This window comes from Equus quagga, chromosome 1 (genome assembly GCF_021613505.1).
Source record: "Equus quagga isolate Etosha38 chromosome 1, UCLA_HA_Equagga_1.0, whole genome shotgun sequence".
Lineage (NCBI taxonomy): Eukaryota > Metazoa > Chordata > Mammalia > Perissodactyla > Equidae > Equus > Equus quagga.
In genome coordinates this window covers 83,551,766-83,574,203 of record NC_060267.1, presented here as the reverse complement: position 1 = coordinate 83,574,203, position 22,438 = coordinate 83,551,766, and the positions used below count along the sequence as shown (strand labels likewise).

The following is a 22,438-nucleotide window of genomic DNA, read 5'->3' as shown; positions in this document are numbered from 1 at the left end:
TCAGCCTTAAAGGTCAAGCCGGACTCGAATGGAACGCGTCGAGGACGGAGGTCAGGCCCCCGAAAGTCCCCCAGAGGTCCTTGAGTAGAGGTCTCTGGCACCCGGACCCCACGCGCGCCTCGAGGCCGTGCCAAGGCCACTCACCAGCTATCGCCCAGGTTACTAGCAAAAGACTCGCGCGACCGCGGCGACGGCGGCGACGCGGACGTCGTGACGTCACGGGGCGGGGCGGCGGCGCAGGCGTAGCACGTCACGGGCGGCCTGGCAGCGGGCGGTGTTGAGGCGGACGTGTCTAGAGGGCCGTTGCATCGCGGAGTCGGGACCTGCTTTGGGGGCATGAGCCGAGGGGAAGACGCCGTGGCCACGAGGTGAGTCCGGCCGCGACGTGCCCCTGCACCGGAGCGCCGGTCCGCGAGGGTTCACAGAGGAGGCTGCTCTAGCAAGACGGCTTCTCAGGCCCCGCCCCGGATTGTCCCGCAGCTGGCCCGGAAATCACAATCCGAGTAATCACCCATCGCATCTGGGAATTCGCAGTCAGGAATCGGGAAGCCGGGGTTCCAGGCTTGACCCCGCCGTTACCGTTAGCTTTTAGGAACAAGTGCCTTTGCGTGTCTGAACTTCAGTTTCCCCAAATGACTGTTCCTGGCTTCCAGAGTTGTTGGGAGCCCAGCAAGGAGGATAGACGAAAAAGCCTTTTGTCACCTCGTTAATCTAAGGGGTTGTCGCCATTGCAAACCCAAAGGATTCAGATAGTCCTATGCCATCTTGATCTCTTATTACACTTTACTCTTCCTCAAAAAGCGCCGTGCTGAGCTGTCACAGATATTGTCTTATTTCATCCTCATAACGACCCATGAGATAGGGATAATTGTGCCCATTCTAGGAAGGAAGAAGCAACTGAGGCTCCGAGTAGAAAAGTGGCTTGCTTCACTTATTCGTAACTATTGAGCACGAACCTTGAGCCGGGCAGTATACTAAGCGCGAGGGCTGGAACCATGATCAAGGTAGAAAAGGCGCTGCCCTCTGGTATTTTACATTCTAGTGAGGGAAACAGAAGATAAAACAGTAATTAATACGTTGAATTTGTCTTACAGGGAAAGGAAAAAGTGGCTGTGATAGAGACTAACAAGGAGCTCTATTAGGGAAAGCTTTTTTGAGGAGAGGACACGTAAGGGGGGATCATGACTTACTAAAATCACGCAATAACTGGGTGCAAAAGCCAGGATTTGAATGCAGATGTTTTGGCCCCGTCTCCCACACTCTTCCCGCTAGAAATGGTATCCTCCTGTGATATTAAGTAGCTGTTGGTATTATTGCTGGTTTTAGACCTGAGAAAATCAGAAGGCTCTGTCATTCAAGTCTCATCTCAGATGTCATCTCCTTTAGAGGCTTTCCCCCTCCACAAATTCTAAAGTAGTCCAACCCCAGTCTCCTTGTCAAATCATCTTCCTTCGTTGTGTTTGCAGCACTTGTCACAAATTACATCTTGTATTTATTTTGCTTTTGTCTTGTCCTGCCCCTCTTCCAACTCTAAGCATCCTGAGGGCAGAGACCTTGCTTGTTCAGTGCTCTGTCCCCAGTACCTAGACAATGCCTAGAAAATAAAAGCTCGATACATTGTTCTTGAATGAATGATCCGTAAGAAAGTAGGAGGAAAGGAAAGCAGGGAGAAGGCAAATGTTTCTCCTCCCCTGTTTCCACTCCTGGGGTTCTGTTTATGCCTCTTTCACCTTTCTCTCAGGAAGTGAGAGCAGGAGCTGTGGCTGATTCATTTTTCTATTTTCGTCACATAGCCCAGGGCTCAGCGGTTAGTATTTGTCACACAGTGCTGAACAGACTGAACATGTAAGTGGGAAAGGAAGATGAACGTGCTTGTGTGGGGGTAGACAGACACGTTCAGCAGTTACCTAGGGGCTTCTGTGTACTAGACTTTCTAGGCTGTGCTGAGATGAGTAAGAGGTAATGGCAGTGTCAGTATATGTCAGCTGCTGTTATTAAGACACGGTTCCCGCAGCCCTGATCTCTGAGGCACTTCTGGTTATACAGGACACATGTTTTCTCCAGCAGGAAGTTCTGAAGTCTGACACAGCCTGACATCTTCCCAGCCCTTGTATCTTTTCTTTCTCTACCCCATTATACATTTATAAAAAGCTTTATCTTACATCTGTCATCTCATTTTTGGTCCTCTCAGCAACCATAAGTGATAAGCAGGGCAAGGTTTATCATGTAGAGATGAAGAAACTGAAGCTTAGAGAGAAGTTACTTCCAGTGGAAATGCCAAAATTTGAAACCAAGTCTTCTGACACCGAAACTTTTGCTCTTGCTACTACTGTCTCCGTCCTAACTCTCATCCTCCTTTTTTGGTTGTGAGATGAGATATTTCAGGAACTAAGACTTGTAATAATTGAAGCTAACGTTAATTGAATGCTTCTTAGGTGCAATGCACTGTTGTTAATGCTGTGGGTGTATTAATTCAGAGAATTCACACAGCTCTTACAAGATATTATCCCCAGTTCTACAGATAGAGAAACTGAGGCACAGAGTGGTTAAGTAACTTGCCCATGGTTACAGAGCTATTGAAGGGTAGAACTGGAATAACTAAGTAAGAAGTTAGTGTCTTCTTCCAAGTATCTCACAAAATATTAAACATGATAATAGCTAATATTTATTGATGACTTACTGTTGTTAGATGCAGTGTTTAGTGATTTCTCATGCATGATCTTCACAACAGCCCTGTAAGATAAGAACTGTTACCTCCTTTTACATATGTGAGGAATCAGAGGCCTAGAACATTAAGGTAATTCACCAAGTCACACAACCTGCTTTCAAACCCTGTTCTAACTCCAAAATCTATGACCTTAAATTTCCTGTATTGCCTCTTCCATGAGGAAGACATGTGCTGCTGTTCTGTCCCACCCATCCCCTTCAGTGTCATTAAGACTCTCTTTCTGGTGGTTTCCAAGGCTTATTTTGGGTGACAGTTGTTGAACTGGAGTATCATGTAGTAATAGAGACTTTGGCCTCCTGCCCAGTCAGCCTCTGGCTTCAAAAAAAGGAAAACTTTAGTTTCTCTGCACAGAACCACACCCCTTTCGCCTTAAATGGAAGCTTTTGCCCTCTGGCTGCCGGAGGAGCTGTCCCAAGGGAACTGGTGCTGGGGCCCTGGTTGTGGAATGACTGAGGCCTTTGAAGGACTGCCCAGGGCATGCCCTCCTTGAATAAACGTTTCTTGAATTGAATTTGAAGTCTTGTGTTCACGAGTGTTGCTCCTCTCCTGCCTGAATGTTCACATTTCCTTTAGTATTTCATAGAGATTAATGGAAGCAGAAACCAAAACTCTTCCCCTGGAGAACGCATCCATCCTTTCGGAGGGTTCCCTACAGGAGGGGCACCGGTTATGGATTGGCAACCTGGACCCCAAAATCACAGAGTAAGTCCAAATCATCTTAATTCATTACCTACAAAATTGGGATGTTTGTGGTGATGATGCTCAGAAAAATTTTCGAGGGATGTAGGATATATTTTGACCCTTTATTTGTGTTTTGATTATCTTTGAAAAGGATGTGATGTTGTTAATAGCCTTTTATCTTGTCATTATTTTTTACATTTGGGCTCTTCTCCTGCAAGGACACAGACGTAGATATCCTTGAAACCATATACTACTTTTTCCTGCTGCCAAAGATGTTCTCCTATTTTCAACTGTTTGAATCCTTGTACCCAGTGACTAGGAAATTATTTTCTAGAACAGCATACTTTTCTTCCTCAAAATGAAGGAACAAGCAGAAGAAGTCGCGGTACCTTCACAAACAGGCAGAGAGGTACCGCTTGACTCTAGTTCATGTTAAGCGGCCATAGAACTATAGAAGGTCAGAGCCGGAAGGGATCTTAGCGATTACCCCAGTTCCTTTGGTCTTCATTGATTCATTAAATGATTTGACTGGCTACTGTGTGCCAAGTGCCATGCTAAACAGTTTTCAAACTTTAAATCTGACGAACTTTGTCTTAAAATAATCAGAACCTATGTATAAAATGAAAGCTCAGAGCTGCTCTGATTAAAGGGGGAAGAGGTGCACCCAAAGCCTTTTGGCAACTGCCACCCTTTCTTTGGAAATCACTTAAAGGGCTCCATGGAGCACACTTGAAAACCTCTGATATGTTCCGGCTCTCCTATCCCATGGTAGAAGAAACTGAGGCCCAAGAGAGGTAAGTACCTTGCTCAAGGTCACAAAACGAATTGAATTATCCCAACTTCCTATTCTTTGCATTGAGGACATTATACAGTCATGTGTTGCTTAACGACGGGGACACATTGTGAGAAATGTGTCTTAAGGTGATTTTGTCATTGTGCAAACATAGAGTGCACTTACACAAACCAAGATGGTATAGCCTACTACACATCCAGGCTTTATGGTACTAATCTTATGGGATCGTTGTTGTATATGTGGTTTGTCATTGACCAAACATCGTTTGCGGCACGTGACTGTAGTGAAAAGGAATTTCTCAGCAAAGAGAATTGAGGGGATTTTTCTTCCCCAGCTGTTCATAGGGGCAAGGTGGGGATTGATGGCAGGAGAGTAAAAGGTGAGTGGATTGAGCTGTATGGGGTCAGTGCTTAAAGCGAGCGTAGAGTGGATCGTCAGTCCTAGAAGTTCTTCCCTTTTGAATAGTGTTAAAGGCAAGGGGAGAGGAGACAAGGGAACCTGCTTGTTTGAGTCTGGGATGAGAGGAGGTATACGTAAGGGTTGGGATTAGGAGAGAGGAAAAGAGATGTGGACTAAAGTATCATGACAGAAAGTTTATGTCATGACATAAAGTTCAGTTCCTTAAACCTGCTAAAAGCTCAAATCTGCTAAATGTAGATACTGTTGGGTCCCTCTAGAAATTATGATGATGTTTATGTTGCCCCCATATTATGTTACCTTGGTCACAGGGCCCAGGAATGTAGACTGTGCATTTATTTTGGTTCTCTTTATGGCTTACTGCTTTGAGGATGAATGTGTGAATCTGCCCAACCTCTCAGTTAATGTCTGTTGATCAGAAAAGCTATTTCCATTGTCTAAAACCCAGGCTATGAGGGGATTCTCCCAGGAGTGGTTTCCATTCCCACCTCTGCTTGTCTGAATGGAAATCTGCAGCGTGGAAACTATGTTCATTGTTTTGGCTGCAGTTTCTCAGAATGTGTCCCCATCGTTAAGCAACACAGGACTGTATAATGTCCTCAATGCAATGAGACTCACGTTCTAATTGTGTCCTGCTGGTTGACAGAAATGTTCAAATAGGCATCTGCCACCTGAGTTTATGTCATGAGTTGGAGTATATGAATGTTTTCTTCTGTTAGAGCATTAACAGGAGCAGTGAATCAAACTTTCCCACTGGTGTCTCTGCTCTTTTTACGTCATGTCAGAGGTAGACATCAAGTTCTAAACCACAGATCAGGGCCTTGTTGGCTCTACCTGTAGCTTCCTACCTCCTTATCGCCAAGGACTGTTTTTGCTGTTTTTCTTCTATGGATTCCTTATCTTAAAACATTTTCTCTATTAAACAAACCAATTTATTAATTAGTAATAAATTTCTTTTTAAAGACATAACTACCAATCGTAGCTGCAGTTAGCATGAAATGCTTAGCATGACCTCATTTAATTTACTTAATTACAGCAAAGAAATCTAACGTTTTAGTAAGGTAGGTCCTCTTTTGTGGAAATATGTCATTTCCTTCTCTGTCTTTGAAGTACATGAACTCCTGGATCCTGTTCCTCTCAAAGTAGGTAACGATGGGCCTGGACTAATTATTAAAATAAAGTCATTCCTGAACATTGAAGGATTACCTGATGAAACTGATGTGAACATGTGGTACTTGGCTTGTAGTCCAAGCTCAGAAAGTCTTTGAATTGAAATCTCTAACTTCAAATGACTCTTGACAGAAGTTTGCAGAGCACCGTCCAGTTTTCATAATTAAACTGACATGCCACCCACAAATTGCTGCTATTTCCTGCCGTTTCCCCCTTCAACAAAACCCTTCTTATCTCTCTTTCCTATACTTATCCATACTCTTTACTATCCCTCCTACTGATCTCTTTTTATAAACTATACAAATGCTCTCTCACCTCTTGTTAGAAGACAAATTATACTATGTGTTTACTGTCATGCATGGTTATAGGGGTATGTAAAACACCAGCAGTTAAAAACTTTTCCACTTAATTTTTCCAAGTTTATTTTGTAATTCTAGTCACTCTCTGTGTGCGTGCTTGGTAGTTATTAATCTGAGTCCGGCTCAAGTTACGGTAAGATGTCCATCAACAGAATATGCATGCTAACTGACTGTCCAGCATTCTGATGTTCTGCTTCTTGTTTATTTGTGTTCACTTTGGTTGCAGTACTGGCTATGTCAGGGCCGTGCTAGATGCCAGGAATATGGGTGACTAAATAGATGATAGGGATTTGGATGTAAGGGAGTGATGACATACTCTTGTTTATGGAGGTGGTAGATGCCAAACCCACGTTCTTTCTCTATTCTGATTCCTCTTAACTACATTATACCTCATATTTCTTACCTATAAGGAAAGAATGTTCAACCAAAGGATCTGAACATTTCTTCTAGCTCTCATACTGCATTAGTTCCTCTTATTTAAGCTCTTAACAACCTTGTGAGGCGAGTGGAACACATATTTCCCTACTTTATGGGAAAAGAAGAGTTGAGTTGACTCAGTTTCCTGAAGTAGTTGATGATAGGACTAATTTCCCTCTGCTTAATTTAGTGCTTTTTGCACAAATATTCTCTTAGTCCACATAATTGAACAGTCATAACTTAAAGTATCCTATTCTAAATTTTGAGATATAAGGACATCTTTTAAATTGTTATGGGACCCAATCTAACTGTGAGGGTAAGACAGCACCTCTAAATGTCCTTACTAGCTCCTTTAGCAGAGACACTGGAAAAGTTAATGTCCTTAGAAATTATCTATTTTCCACACCCTCATTTCCTCTAAAAGGGTTAGTACTGCTTTCTTTTTCAAATATTAAATGTGCTATGTAGAAAGCCAAATTAATAGCCACTGCATTGTGCATAAGGAGAAGTATGAGAGAGAAAAAAGCCAGTAGAAATTCTAAAAGAAGGAACAGTCTAAATGGAGGGCAAATCCTAAATAAAAGTATAAGTAGGAATGTGTGAGCAGAATATCAGGAAGACCTTTTCAACTAACGGAGAGGTTGTGTATTAAATGATAATGAAAATAGTAGTTGGATAGATAGAATTCTATCAGATTAAGACAGGGTCTTTAAAATTTATTCAAACAAGTTTGAATTTCATGTAGAAGAGACTCATTTAGTGTTTAGCAGGAGATTGACATCATGAAAGTGATGTTTTAGTAAGGAAATTAGACATCAATAGGTAGGATGAATTAGAGGGGGAAAGATTGAAGTTGAAGATAAGCTACAGACCTGCCATTAATATCATCTAGACAGAGGCAATGATCTCGGAAACCAATGGGTGAGTCTGAGAGATGGAGAAAGTGATTGAAGAGAAGAGGAGAGTTGAAGATGATCCTAATGTTTCCCGCCCGAGAAATGTAAAAGAATCATGTCCACGCTGACCAGTGGGATAGCTGGAAGCGGGCCTCAGTTTGTGGAGGGGAGGAGGTTAGTTTGTGGTATATTAAGTAAACTTACAAGTAGTGGAGAGCCATCCAGGTGGAAATGTCTTTCCGATGCAGACTTTCAGGGATAAACTAGGATGCAAGGGAGAATGAATACATGAGCATGTAAGAACAATGTATTTAGCCCTGAAGAAACCCGTTTCTCTCTCAGCCCGTTCCTTATTTTTCCGTTGTTGCCCATGCTTCTTTTCATGCCTTGGTTTGCATGAACCAGCCTTTACTGTTTGCTTACTTAAATTTGAGACACAGTAAGACCGTTTAATAATGTACAGAGCATAGCACATAAAGACTCACCACATATGATTTCTATATGTTGATAAAGAAATCTTACTCTAAAACAAATTGTGCACTAACAACAATCTTTTTTTTTAATTGAGTTAATGATAGGTTACAATCTTGCGAAATTTCAGTTGTACATCAATGTTTGTCATTCGTGTTGTAGGTGCACCACTTCACCCTTTGTGCCCACCCCCCACCCCACCTTTCCCCTGGTATCCGCTAAACTGTTCTCTTAGTCCACATTTTTAAATTCCTCATATGAGTGGAGTCATACACAGATTATCCTTCTCTAGCTGGCTGATTTCACTTAACATAATTCCCTCAAGGTCCATCCATGTTATTGCAAATGGAATGATTTTGTTCTGTTTTGCACCTGAGTAGTATTCCATTGTATATATGTACCACATCTTCTTTATCCATTCATCTGTTGATGGGCACTTAGGTTGCTTCCATGTCTTGGCTATTGTAAATAATGCTGCAATGAACATTGGGGTACATAGGACTTTTGGGATTGCTGACTTCAAGCTCTTTGGATAGATACCCAATAGTGGGATAGCTGGATCGTATGGTAGTTCTATTTTTAATTTTTTGAGGAATCTCCATACTGTTTTCCATAGTGGCTGCACCAGTTTGCATTCCCACCAGCAGTGTATGAGGGTTCCTTTTTCTCCACAACCTCTCCAACATTTGTTACTATTAGTTTTAGAAATTTTTGTCATTCTAATGGGTGTAAGGTGATATCTTAGTGTAGTTTTGATTTGCATTTCCCTGATGATCAGCGATGATGAGCATCTTTTCTTGTGCCTATTGGCCATCTGTATATCTTCTTTGGAGAAATGTCTGTTCATGTCTCCAGCCCATTTTTTGATTGGGTTGTTTGATGTTTTGTTGTTGAGTTGTGAGAGTTCTTTATATATTATGGATATTAAGCCTTTGTCAGATATATGACTTGCAAATATTTTTTCCCAGTTAGTGGGTTGTTTTTTTGTTTCAATCCTGTTTTCATTTGCCTTGAAGAAGCTCTTTAGTCTGATGAAGTCCCATTTGTTTATTCTTTCTGTTGTTTCCCTTCTCTGAGAAGACATGGTGTCCGAAAAGATCCTTTAAATACTGATGTCAAAGAGTGTACTGCCTACGTTTTCTTCTAGAAGCCTTATGGGCTAACAACAATCTTAAATGCACATTTCATTGGCTTTCCATTGCCTCCAGCATCAAATTAAAATTCCCTCAGTAAGCACACATCATCTTCAAAACCTGTCCCCTGCCTGCCTTTCAGCCTCATCTCTTACTGCCTACCCCACTCTCTTCTAGTGGATCAGAATCTGTTTCGCCTTTATGTCTTTGCACATGATCTTCATTAACCACAGCCTTCCCTGCACAGTTGGTCCTCTTCATCTGTGTGCTCCTATGCATACCTCTGTGTGCAAGCATCACACTGTTTTGTAATGGTTTGATTACATATCTCTCTTCTCTAACCAGAATGTGAGGTCCTTGAAGGCAGGGACTTAGGGCCTTCACCAGTTAGTTATGGACCTAGTTGTATTCATCTGGATGGTCCAAGTGCCTGATACAGTTCTTGACACACAATAGATGTCTGTTTTACCATTTGTGTAGATCAGTCACTTTTGTGCCATTAGGCAGGAAGGCCATTTTAAAGACCCATTGCTGAAAGCACTGATTAAGTTGCAGAAATATGTATGGGACTGGTGTACTAATTCTCTAGCTCCTGGAGGCTGGAGGGCCCACGTTTCATTTAGTGAAGTGAGGCTCGGATGAGTAGTGAGCTCTCCCGTACTTCAGCAGCAGATGAAAGTGCTTGCAGATGTGAAAGCAAGATTCTTCAGGCTTTTTTCGCTATCAGAGCTTGCAGGCCCCATCTCCAGGAAGCAAAATAGTACACATTTCATTCTTTTGTTTCGGTGTTCCGATAATTTCAAGAAATTATCAAACAAGAAAAAAAATCCTGGAGAAGTTGAAAGACACAGACCTAAGCAGATGTTCCTGGAATCTTAAGGTCGCACTTCTTGGGCAGAACGTATTTGTTAGCTTTTCAAAGAATAATCTGTCGGCTTTTTTTTTCCTGAGTAAATTAAAATTCATTTCCTAGGAAATGCCGATTGCCTTACCTTCCTGCTATTAAGCAGAATGGAGCTAATGAAAAGATGACCAGCCGACAGTAGCCCTTAGATTGCTTTTTAAAAAACGAGTTTGACCCACCATTCATGGCAACTGGCGCAGTCTTAAGTTTTGAATGGGTGTAGTAAGTGGAAGATGCAGCTGTGAATTAAAGACCATGGGGAGACTCTTCTAGCCCATCTGTCTGTCTGTGCATTTGAGAGACTCACCCTTGCTGTAAGCCTTGTTCAAAAAATCGAGTAAAACCAGAAATTTACATTTGAGGTGTATCCCTTTCCCCTGAAGAATCACCTCCTGCATTCTCACTAGCAGTTGAGGTCTCCTGGTGGGAGTTGAGAATTTGGAAACTGGAGAATTACAGTTTTTTTCCCTTTCAAGACAGGTCTAAAGACCAGATTAATATCCACAGTATGCCTTGGGATCCTTGCATCCTGCCCAAGTACAAGACCTGTATTATGTCTTCCTTACTCCGCTGTGTCAGGCACCTGATCCAGGATAATGGGCTTTCGTGTTGATGTGCATTAGTTTCAGGTTTAGTGTAGCATATGATCCATTTCATATCTTTCTGCCTCCCAAGGGAGAGTCTTACTCAAGAATAAAATCTTGATGGGTTTCTCCCAGAAAACAATGTGAATATAAATGTGGCTGTAACGACAGCTTTGCTGACTCCCTGTGGGGTAGAATTCCCAGTAATAACAGATTTAGCATGTGGGCTGATACCTTTTTAGTATCACAGGGACAGCATTGTTTAGAGAAAGCCTTGACTCCGTTTGAATAGTGCGGAGGATGCCAGGAGGAAGGCCAAAGGAAAAGGAAACGGGAGAGCTGTTGGTTTGTCTCACCCTCACATCAGATGACAGGAAGTCGGAGTTGAGATTGACCACAGCAACCTGTTAAGGCCACATCTGTTTGAATAACTTAGAAGCTCTATAGAAACCAAATAGGTTTTAGAGAAAGGAATCCAAGGAGGGGTTGAGGGTAGAGGGGCAAGCAAGAGCTTGGGGTGAACCTCCTGCCAGGGATAAATTTCTTGCTTGGCCATCTGTGGTCTTTATTCCAGTGTGCTCCAGAGTATAAACTGTGTTAGAGCAGCTGAGACTGGTTAGTTACCCATGGCTGGATGATTTCTAGGACTGGCCAGGTTCCCCTGTCCTCTGTGAAACCAGCCTCAGTCACGCTGTGGCTGCACATTGTCCCAACATTCAGTCACATCAGGGATTGAAACTCTCAAGCACTTACGGAAGTGCCACTAGCTGTGGTTTGGTTTTGGCAGTTTCTCACAAGTGCAGTTTGGGGCTAATGATTAGCTATGGCATCTAACAAGGAAGTCTTCCAGGGTTGTTCGTTTGTGTGAATGTGTATGTGTTTGTTACTTTATTTTGGGGCTAGGATAGGCTTTGGCTTTTGGGGTATGGGTGTGTGTTTCTGATGGAGTTGTAGTTATTCACAAATACTATTTCATTGCCAAGAAATTAAAAACAAATAAATCAGCACTATTTTTGAGCTTTTCTCCCAAAGAAAAACAAATGGTGCTTGTGGGCCAGACAGCTGTTTGTTGGGTGTGGTTTTTTCTTTGGTGTTTTTGTGTTGGACAGACGCATAGCCGTGACAATTCTAGTTCCCATTCCAAATAGACGCAAACAACTCTGTTTGCCAAATAAACTGACACTGCAGTATAGAGGAAGGCAGGGGCAGGGGGGCGAGATTTTATCCCTGGGGTAAATTATCTCCTGCTTTTATCTCACACTTCAGGCTGAGTGGCCAACAAAATTTCCAGAGTGTGCTCATCGGCCATTCTGTCTCCACAGATACCACCTCCTCAAGCTCCTCCAGAAGTTTGGCACGGTGAAGCAGTTCGACTTCCTCTTCCACAAATCAGGTGCTTTGGAGGGCCAGCCTCGAGGATACTGTTTCGTTAACTTCGAAACTAAGCAGGTAATTGCATTCCCCCGGCACAGTACTTAGGATCCTCTCTCGTGGTTATCCGTGCATCTCTCTTGCCTACTAGAATAGCAGTTCCCTGTGGGCAGGACCCATGTCTGACTCATCTCTGTGTGCCTCGCTCTGAGTCCTAAAGGAAGTCCTCAGCAGACAAATGGGTTGGGGAACAGCTTTCAGAATCTACCCTCCCTAGGCTCACGGTCTGAGGCGATTGACCTACTTTTCTGACCAGATGTTTTGGGATGCCCACGTGAAGCACGTGGACATCCTCCTCCCTATTCTGTTTTGTTTGTTCCTTTAGTGGCCAGCCAACAGAGCCTCCTTTTCTTTCAGTAGTCTTGCCCTGTGGTACAGAATCCCTCCCTCTCTGTGGTGAGCCACCCACAAACTCTTTTATTTTGATTTCTTAAAAACGTACGCTTCTTCTCAATGTCTCAGAACAAATGCATACAAATTTGGATATATGTAGAGGAAGAAAATACTCAGCTTCAGCCATGATATATACATATATCTTCTCGTATTAAAAATTTAGTCCTTGGAGTGGACATTTATGGATAAAGAAATTGAATTTGAATGTTATTAAATATAGAGATACTGCTTAGTACCTCTGTAACTATTAGTCCTATGTGAGAACATTGTCTAGTTATTGTTTTATTAATAATAACTGTATTTGGATGTTTTTCTTATTATAAAAGTAATACATGTTGATGAAAATGTAAGATAAGTGACTTCACTTAGCCCAATACCCAGAAGTAATCACTGTTAATATTTAGTTATATATCTTTCTAGTCTCTTCTTCTTTCTTCACATTCACACACCCATAAACACATGTACAACTTATAACATATGAATTAGATCATATTATCCTGTTTACCACTCAAAGTATATTAAAAATTTTTGTCATTTCATACACATCAAGATAACATCCTGAATCATGATATTGTAGTTTCACCAGTGTAGCTATATATATATATATATGTAAAAATTCACTGATCTATATCTTTACTATTTATGCATTTTTTATGTGTAATTTAGACCTCAGTTTAAAAGCTAGTCAACATCATTTCCGATGACTGCATGATATTTGATTATATGACCTTATGATAAGTTATTTGACTAATTCCCAATTGTTAGCTGTTTAGGATGTCCCCAGTGATTCACAAGTGTAAACAGTACAGAAGTGAATATTTTTATAGTTCTATGTGCATATTTACTACGCCTGTGGAAATGGAGTGATTTCAACAAAGTGTGTGCATATTTTTTCTTAATATAACTGCCAAATTGCCTTCAAGAAATGGTGTATCAGTATGAGAAGGTTGTTTGTCCTTACCAGTGCTGGGTTTTTTTCGTGGGATTTTTTTTCTTTCTTTTTTTGCTGACGAAGATTAGCCCTGAACTAAGGTCTGTGCCAGTCTTCCTCCATCTTATATGTGGGTCACTGCCACAGCATGGCTGACTTAGTGGTGTGGGTCCACACCCAGGATCCAAACCCTCGAACCCAGGCCACTGAAGTGGGGCGCACCAAACTTAACCACTATGCTGTGGGGCCAGTGGGGATTTTTTATTTGCTCTAATTTTTGCAGATGTGATAGGCAATAACTGATACAGTGCTATTCTAATTGTTCAAGTGTTTTTGAGGGAACTAAAAAAAATGCCCTATATGTACTTTATTCTTCCTTAATGATAGTATGTGATAAGGATTCGTACAGACATCTAAAATCAGTGGTCATGTTGGGGCAGATGTTGGTTTAAAAACACTGGACTAGAAGTCATAAAGCCTAGCTTGTATTTCTGGGTCTTATTATGAACTTTGGGCAAGTCTCTTAACCTCTTTTGGCCTCAGTTTCTATCTAAAAACGGAGATTAAAAAGACATACCCTCCTTAACTCATAGGAACTTGAGAGACTAGATGAGGGTACATATGAAAAAAGTTGGCATTTAATAATAGTATTGAATACATGAACTTTGAAACAATGTACAGAGATAGGAAATTATTTTTTAAAACATCCCCTCCTGGTATCTTATTACTGCTGATGCTACAGGATTAATAGAGAGTGCCATGTGAATTCTCACTCACTAAATGAAACTTAAAAGAAGAATAAAATGTCTCTTATCTGTCCCTCTAACTTTGTGTGCTAGAGTGAGAGAAAGATGCCAGTGACTATCTCATGCCTCACATACAGCGAGCACTCAGTAAATATTTGTTGAATGTCATGATGGCAAGCTCCAGGAGAATAAGAGAATCGCTGGGCAAACCAGACTGGAGTGCCTGCTGGCATTACACTGCAGTCTCAGATAGACCTCCTTGTTCCTCTTCCTGTTCCTTAAGGGCTTCTTCACCCGCAGTAAACGTGGGTTAGACTTGGCCGGATGCCTCATGGCTACAAATGGAGCAGAGAAGGTTTGGCAGGATGGAAAAGTACAGCCAGGCTTCCTGGGAATGTCCTAGAGTGCCTATTATCCAGCTTCAGGAATTCCTTTCAACCTTGTTGCTCCTATATCTGATGGGGAAAGGGTCAGGGAACTTTGGCTCGGGAAGCCAGGTGCGTAGATTGGCTGGCACAAACACCTTGCTCACAGTTTCTTTGACTCACTCCTGCTTTTTCCGGCATAGTTTCCTTCATTCCCATATCCTGTGAAACCATTACTGTTTCTCACTTTGGATCCAGGGAGTATAATGCCTAGTTTGGGATATAGTTCCACAGTCCCTGGAAGGAGGACAAGTTCTGGACATGCTAGGTGCTGCCGTCTCTAAGAGAAGTGTATAGAAAGGTCTCGCTAAGGAGAACAGGACTACAAGCTAACACTGGTTGGACACTTACCACATGCTGCCTGCTCTACACGCACTGTGACTCTTCACAACAACCAATGAGGAACAAGTAGTATTGTCCATGTTTTACAGGTGAAAAGCTAATATTCAGAGATGTTAAGTGACCTGCCAAATATCACACTGCCAGTAAGGACAGAGTCAGGATTTGAATTTTTGTTTGACTCATTTATAAAATGCGTACCCTTTTTATTATTTGGCCTTTTTTTGTTGTAAACTCTTTACCCCTTGTTGACCTAAAGCAGTTTGGTTAGAAATGCAGGCGTCAAAGCTAGTGAGGCCCTGTGAGAATACACGGAGCTAGTTAGGCATTTGAATTTTTGACTAACATTTGTCCCTTTCCTGGACAGGAAGCAGAACAAGCCATCCAGTGTCTCAATGGCAAGCTGGCTCTGTCTAAGAAGCTGGTGGTCCGATGGGCACATGCTCAAGTAAAGGTAAGTCTAACAGGCTGGAAAGACGACGTCAAGCTTGTCCTACATGAGTCTGCTGAACGACAGTTGTCCGCTTACCCATTTGCATCCCAGCCTCTTCACATCTGGAACAGCCGTACTTTGGTCTCCTACTTGTTTTTACCGTGTGTGTTGCCAGAATTTTCTTTTGAGAAACATCTCAGGAGGGATTGAGTTCCTTCGTTGTTTCCCCTACCTACCCACAGATTCTGTTTTTGATTGATCTTTCCATGTGGTTGATGTGTATACTCAGATCTCTGTCATTTTTTTGGTGGGGGTTGCTCTTTGGAGGAGAAAATGTATTTATTTTAGAAATTAATTGCTTTAAGCATTATTAGGTGCTTCCCAGCCTCCCAGTTCTGTAGAGTGTTTGAATATGTTTATTCTCAATGCTTGACAAATGGGTCATTTGTGTGAGTGCTTAAAGCACTGACATCTTACTCCAGAGATTTTCGAGAGTAATTTGTGGGACTTTGCAGTGTCTGTATTGTCCCCAAGGACCGAGAAGTGGCAAACTGCCTTGTTCATCTTGGAGTTGTTCTGTTGGGAAATGAACTGGAAAAGCCACAACCATTAAAAAAAAATGAATGGCCTTCTATTATAGCCAGCACAGAGGTGGGAAGTATGTGGAACCCCAAAGTTGCTGCTCTTCCTTCTGCAATGGGGTCTTGACAGACCTGCCTGCAAAAAGATTTGTGACAGTTAAAATTGGAGCCTCAGTCTTCAGCTACATGAGCATGATTTTTGATCAGACACTCTCTATCCAACAAGCTTCCCAGTAAAGAGTCACAGAGATTAAACATTTGAGCTCAGCATCCAAGCTGAAAAACCGAGCTTGGACCCTTTGGATGCGTATGAGAATTTCAGGTAATCACAGAGCCTTCTCAATTTCTAGGACACATTGCCTTAAAAATGGAAACAACAAGGAGAATTACCAAATGCTTTTTTTACTCAAAAGAAAATCGAGTCTCATTTGCCAGACTGGCTGTCATTTTCTCGTTCTGCATCTCACTGAGAAGACACGCGAGAGAAATCACCCTTCGTTCCTGTCTCATTTGGGAATCTCTGTGCCCCACAGTTCTCTTCTCCTACAAGTCTTTTTGACCAGAGGCTCCTAATTGCTTTTTAATATTATATTTACTTTTTACAAGAAGTATATAATTATCTAACATCAAATTAAGCTACTCTTTTACTGAAGAATGTTTTCTGTATCAGTGGCTGAAAGCTGTTATGACTTTTTTCTCCACTCGGGCGTGTTAAGAGTTGAATATTAGGCTTGGTACTTTCCAGAAATCTAGCAAAATTTTAAAGTGTTTTGAATAAAGCTAAATAGATATTGTAAGAGGTGATATGTGACAGTTAGAATAAGAAAGTAAGAGGCAAATCCTGCTGTGTATTTTTACCATCTATGAATTTGAAAGTTGAAATTCTTTCCCTACCAAATAAAGAGGACTAATGGCTAGGTGGCAAGCCTCTTCTAAACTTTTTTCTAAATTTATAGCTTTTGGGTCAAAATTGTATGGAGTTTTGCATTAATTCTAAATGTAAAGCAGTCCTAAATTGTCTAGAAATGTGCTGTTGATGCACTGGTGGGGCCGGAGTTTTTGAAGCCGTGCACTGCAGAAGAGGGCTGGGTTTTGCCCAAGTGAACGTATTTCCCTTTTTCTTACTTTCAGAGATACGATCATAACAAGAATGATAAGATCCTTCCAATCAGTCTTGAGCCATCCTCAAGCACTGAGCCCACCCAGTCTAACCTGAGGTAAGATGGTGTGCTGGGGAAAGACACAAACAAGTGTTCCAGAGCTTGAGCCATTTCTCCATTCCCAGCCTTCATTCCTACTCTAGCAAATCTTCAGACTCTTAGTTTAGAATAGAATCTGCTAACTTTTGACATGTTGAGAGATGTGTGCACTTCATCTCCAGAATGGATATGTTTGCTCTCCTCCCATACCCCCAAGATCTGGTACTACCCATTTATAGAGTTCATTCACTCAAAAAAGCCTGATGTACTTACCTCGTACCAGCCATTGTGCTTGGCCCTGGAACACAAAGGTAAATCAGACACGGTCCTTACCCTAAAAACGGGCATTTTCATAAGGCCTTGAGTCTCTTCAGCGTTTGTCTTTATACACTCATTCCTCCCCAGCTGCAAATTCCTTTGTAGAAAATTTTAGTCTGCAGCACTTTAATTCTGTGTACCATTTCAGCAACTATGACAGTTTTGGTTCTAGTACATATAAATTGTCAGTTACTCCTTTGGAGTTAATTCAAAACAGAAGGAACTAAGGGTTGGGTAGAGAAAGGGGAAGTTAAGTGAATGGTTGAATAGAATTAGGATTTTTTTTTGCACTGTAGCTTAAGGAGAAATTTTAACAGTAACAATAGCCAGGATTTATTGAGCTTACTGTGAAGCAGGCACTGTGCTAAATACTTTACATGCCTTATGTCATTTATTTATAAAAATGCTGGTAAAACTACTGTTAGATTCATTTTACATGTGAGGAAACTGAAGCTTAGAGAGGCAGAGTACTCTGGGCAAGATCACACAGGTGGAAAATAGCAGAGTCCAGATTCAAAGCCAGGTCTACTGGACTTCAGAATTCCAATTTTTGTTACTACTTCAAAGAAACTCCATGCTGTAAATGCAGGAACACATTTCTAAAGCCTATTCCAGGGGAGGGGGACAGACACATAAAGGAGCCTCACCGTTTTATAGGGATTAGAAGTCAGCTCTCGCTCATGAAATCAGGAAAGTGACGCCTATTTGGATGGAGGGCCAGACAGAAAAGCAAACAAACGGAAAACCTTTCTTGTATAGTATCTGCACCAAACAAAACAGATTTACAGACATCTCATTAGCACTGCAGGGGAATGTAATCCTGAAATGTGTTCAGGTGTGATAAAATTGGTCAATTAAAATTAATTTTATAGTTACTAATTTACTTTAATACCATTGATATTTCTTAATTTTGTGCTGCTTTACTGTTTTGTAGTCCCAGAAATTAAAAAGAAAAATTATAATGACTTCTGTAGATTCGCTGTGAACGCATACCCACTCTGCTGTTTTCCCGTAAGGCTGCACCTCCTTGATCACAGGGTGGTTTCTGTGCAGGTTTCCATGAATCTGACACCCAGTGGGAGGGGACGACTGCATTTATTACCTGGTGATCCTCACGTTACAATGAACATGTCTTTAGTTTCTTATTTTCAGTGTTGGCACTTTTTACCAGATAACCTCGTGTTTTCCATTTATTTTTTAACTCAGAGAACTTCAGCATACATCTTTCTATTAACATCTATGCCTAGTTAGGGAGGGTTGTTTCTCTGTGACTCATACAGAATGAATGGCTGGCTGTCCCATTAATGGAAGAGGTGCTGGACTGCATCTCGGTTAACGCCTCAGTGTTCTTTTTATTGTAACTTAGTTTTTAATTTTACATTGCCCATGTAAAATTACGAGTAGGTACAACAGATGTATATCTTTTGGGGATCTCTGAAAGGCCATGTATACATTCCCTTGCAAGCTTCTCTCCGTGACTGTAGACCATTGACAGCATCAAGAATGGAAAATAAAGGGACCCTGGGCCCAGAAATACCACTGCCTGTGCTTTGCATTTGGTCCAGGGAAAGCAGTGACCTCCATCAGGGGAATTCCTCAGGACTTCTGCCGTGTCTCCTCACCACATCTCTCTGCTACAGGGCTGCTCAGCTCCCCACCTGATGGGGAGGGAAAAGCAAGGGCTTTGATGATACACAAACTGGGCCTGAATCCTGACTCCACAGTTTGTTAGCTCTGTGAACCTTGGGCAAATCACTACCTCTCTGCATTTGTTTCTCTATCTGTAAGATGTCGATGATAACCATTGTGATATTATTGTAAGGATTAGAAAGAAACAATATAAGTAAAATGCTGGGCACAGTGTGTGGTTCTTCATAAGCACTCTGTAAATGATGAGCTTTATGAAAACATATTTGCCAATAGAAAGAGACTTTATAGGAGTTCCAGGATGTTTTTTCCGTTATTGTTCAGTGATTCAAAAGGTGGTAGTGCAGTAGTTAATAGCATGGACTCTGAAGTCCGACTGTATTCCACTCTCAGCTCTGCCACTTAGTAGCCGTGTAACATTGGACAAGTTAACCTTTCTGTGCCTGCATTTCTTCATCTGCAAAATGAGGAATATAACCCACTTTATAATGTCTTCAATCCTACACAAATTATTTCTTCAATTGTTTTTAGTATTGTAAAATATGTGTAACTTAACATTTACCATCTTAACCATTTTTAAGCATACAGTTCTTTGGTATTACATACATTTATAATGTTGCACAACCATCAGCGCTCTCCATCTCCATAATTCTTTTATCCTGTAAAACTGAAACTAACCCCATTAAACAGTAATTCACCATTACTACCTCCCTCCAGCCCCTGGCAACCACCATTCCACTTTCTGTCTCTCTGATTTTGACGACTATGACTACCTTATATAAATAGAATCATATGGTATTAGTCCTTTGGTGACTGGCTTATTTCACTTAGCGTAATGTCCTCAAAGTTCATCCATGTTGTAGCATATGTCAGAATTTGCTTCCTTTTTAAGGCTGAATAATATTCCAAAATAGTTTTCCAAAGTATTCCAATATACCACTTTTTGCTTATCCATTCATATATCAGTGGACACTTGGGTGGCTTCCACATTTTAACCATCGTGAATAATGCTGTGGACATAGGTGTACAAATACCTCTTCCAGACCCTGCTTTCAGTTTCTTCACGAGTTATTTTTGGTGCCTGCTGTCCGCCAAGCACTAAGGTGCCAAACAGTGTTTATGTCTGAGGATTAAATATAATGATATGCGAAGTACTCCTAACAGTGTCTGGGCTTATAGTAAAGACGTAAGAGATGGTTTAGAGTTGATCTCTTTCTTAAAATGAGAGCATTAGGTATTTTTGTGTGTGTTTAATATGAAATGTTTGCATGGTCGTATTTGAATATCTTGTTGCTTCTCTGATATACGTAAGAGGCACAAGGACAATGAAATATACAAGTGTGTTCTGAATGTACCCAGGCCCTCTCTGATCCTCTGCTATCCTTTTTCCAGTGTCACTGCAAAGATAAAAGCCATTGAAGCAAAGCTGAAAATGATGGCAGAAAATCCTGATGCAGAGTATCCAGCAGCACCTGTTTATTCCTACTTTAAACCACCAGATAAAAAAAGGACTACTCCTTATTCTAGAACAGCCTGGAAATCTCGAAGATGATGGTTATGAATTACTGTAGCAGCAAAAGCAAATTGGTCTCCACACTTGAAATCCTCTGCCTTTGTACTTTGTAGATGTGAATGGTATATCCAACAGAGCACAGTCACACGTTAGAGTTTGGTAACATAACATTTTTGGATGTTCTTATGGATATTTCTTCCCTGAAGTATGTGTGGAATTGAGCATCATCCAGAATAAATAGGATTCTATCCAAAATTGTGATTTGAACGCTGGGATGCTCTAGTTGGCTGGTTTGTTTGGATTTGTAACTCCAGAAACATTATATAGTGTGCCAGAGAGAAAGGCAAGCGTAAAATTGTCACTATTTAAATCAGGAAACTAAATTTATTAATGTCCGTCTTAAAAAAAAAATAGAGCATTTTTCTGTGCTCAGATATCTTTACAACACAAAGAAAAAATAAGAGATAGGGAGGGAAGTGAGAGATTTTGAATCATGTTCAGAACTTTTGTTCGGGAATTTACTATGGAAATCCCTCCAACTGGACTAAAAAAAACGAGTTCTTGGCAAAAAAGGAGCTGGTTCTTTGAGCAAATATTGTGGTAATCTGTTTAAGAATTATGCTTATTGTTTCAAAATCCCAATTAGGAAAACATGGTGTATATCTTAAAATGGTTTGCGTGGACAAAACTGTAGAATCAAATTTACCATTTTATACCACAACGGAAGTTCTATTTGGAAGTCCAACTTTTATGCTATAGTGATCATTTTTTAAAAATCTAAATAATCTTGCCTTCTATAACACCACATGTTGTTATTAATGTGGGACTTTTAAAATTGCACTTATTGCATGAGATGTTTTTATAGCATGAGAATGTTCTATTTGGAATTCTATCATGGTCAATCTAAATAGAAAAGCAAAATTTCTTTGAAAACCTAAACATTGCTGTATTGATCTCTATCAAACATGCTATGTATTAATAATAGTGTAGGGGTCTGAGTAGAAGAAATTGAATTGTCTTGTGCGAGGTGAGGAGGGGACATGCAGTGGACACAGAAAGTTGATGGAGCAGGTACTGCTCTGGCACCAAGATTGTGATGACCTTGTGTTTTATGTCTTTTTAAACAAAGGCTTGAAAGACTGCATGACTTTAAAATGATTCTTCGTTTGGAGAATATACTTCTTCCTAAATATTTTTTGCCACTTTGAACATTCTAAATATAACAATACAGAAAAATAAATCAGCAGACTTGGGAGTGTGTTTCTGTCAGCAGGTTTGGTCATTTTGGTGCCAGGTTGACCCACTGTTTCATTGGGCAACACTGTTGCTTCTTTACCAGGTAAACCACTGTGTTACCCTAGGGCCATTCCTAGCGGTTACAGACTGTTTACCGTTGTCGTTCCTAGCAAGAGGAAGCTTTCATTGTTGGAACGTAGTCTTCCTATGAGCATAAATGGATTTAAGACACTGGAACCGAAACTTCAGCATAGTGAGGTTTCAGAATTCACAGGACTGGTTCAGAGAAATTCCTATCACCTTTCCCAAGGTCAGTCTTTTTAGAAATCTTTAGATATTAAATACTTTCTGCGTTTATTAGCTCTGTCTACGATACACGTAACTCTCTTTCCATTTGGGGGATAGTTCGGGGAGGTGGGAACATTATCTCCCCTTTTTCTGGTGACTTCTTAGAGTTAGAATTCACCATTTTATCCTTAAGTCCTCAAAGGGTTATGGTGGAGTAGGACTTACTTAAAGCAAAAAAGTCTTCTATTTTTAATAGGAACTTAGAAAATACCTAACTTTGAATTATCTAGAGTTGTTTCCTTTAGAAACCAGAGCTATTTATTTGTATTTAAGCAATGTTTATTATTTGTACTGATTCTTATTCCTCCGTGTGAATAAATGCACGACAGCGTCTATGTGTTGTGT

General features: G+C 40.9%; 2 protein-coding genes across 6 annotated transcripts in view; one reads left to right on the top strand and one right to left on the bottom strand.

Annotated features, from left to right (window-relative positions):
• The window catches only part of MRRF (mitochondrial ribosome recycling factor), a 55,358-nt gene extending 55,020 nt beyond the window's left edge, over window positions 1–338 (bottom strand). For 3 of the 4 annotated variants that reach the window (XM_046666061.1, XM_046666080.1, XM_046666070.1), the window contains exon 1: window positions 145–338. In XM_046666061.1, coding sequence (XP_046522017.1) covers window positions 145–338 — 194 coding nt within the window. The remainder of the gene's footprint in view (window positions 1–144) is intronic. The other variant, XM_046666088.1, reaches the window with a different exon arrangement.
• On the top strand, window positions 236–22,428 carry RBM18 (RNA binding motif protein 18). Of its 2 annotated transcripts, none has more exons than XM_046666124.1 (6): window positions 236–368; window positions 3,312–3,430; window positions 11,876–12,002; window positions 15,186–15,272; window positions 16,964–17,049; window positions 20,389–22,428. In XM_046666124.1, the coding sequence occupies exons 2-6, from the start codon at window positions 3,318–3,320 to the stop codon at window positions 20,546–20,548; spliced, it is 573 nt and encodes a 190-aa protein (XP_046522080.1). In that variant the 5' UTR covers window positions 236–368; window positions 3,312–3,317; the 3' UTR covers window positions 20,549–22,428. The 2 variants fall into 2 exon arrangements, with proteins under 2 accessions (XP_046522080.1, XP_046522074.1); XM_046666118.1 differs by having other exon boundaries at window positions 3,302–3,430.
• Window positions 22,429–22,438: the final 10 nt, after the last annotated feature.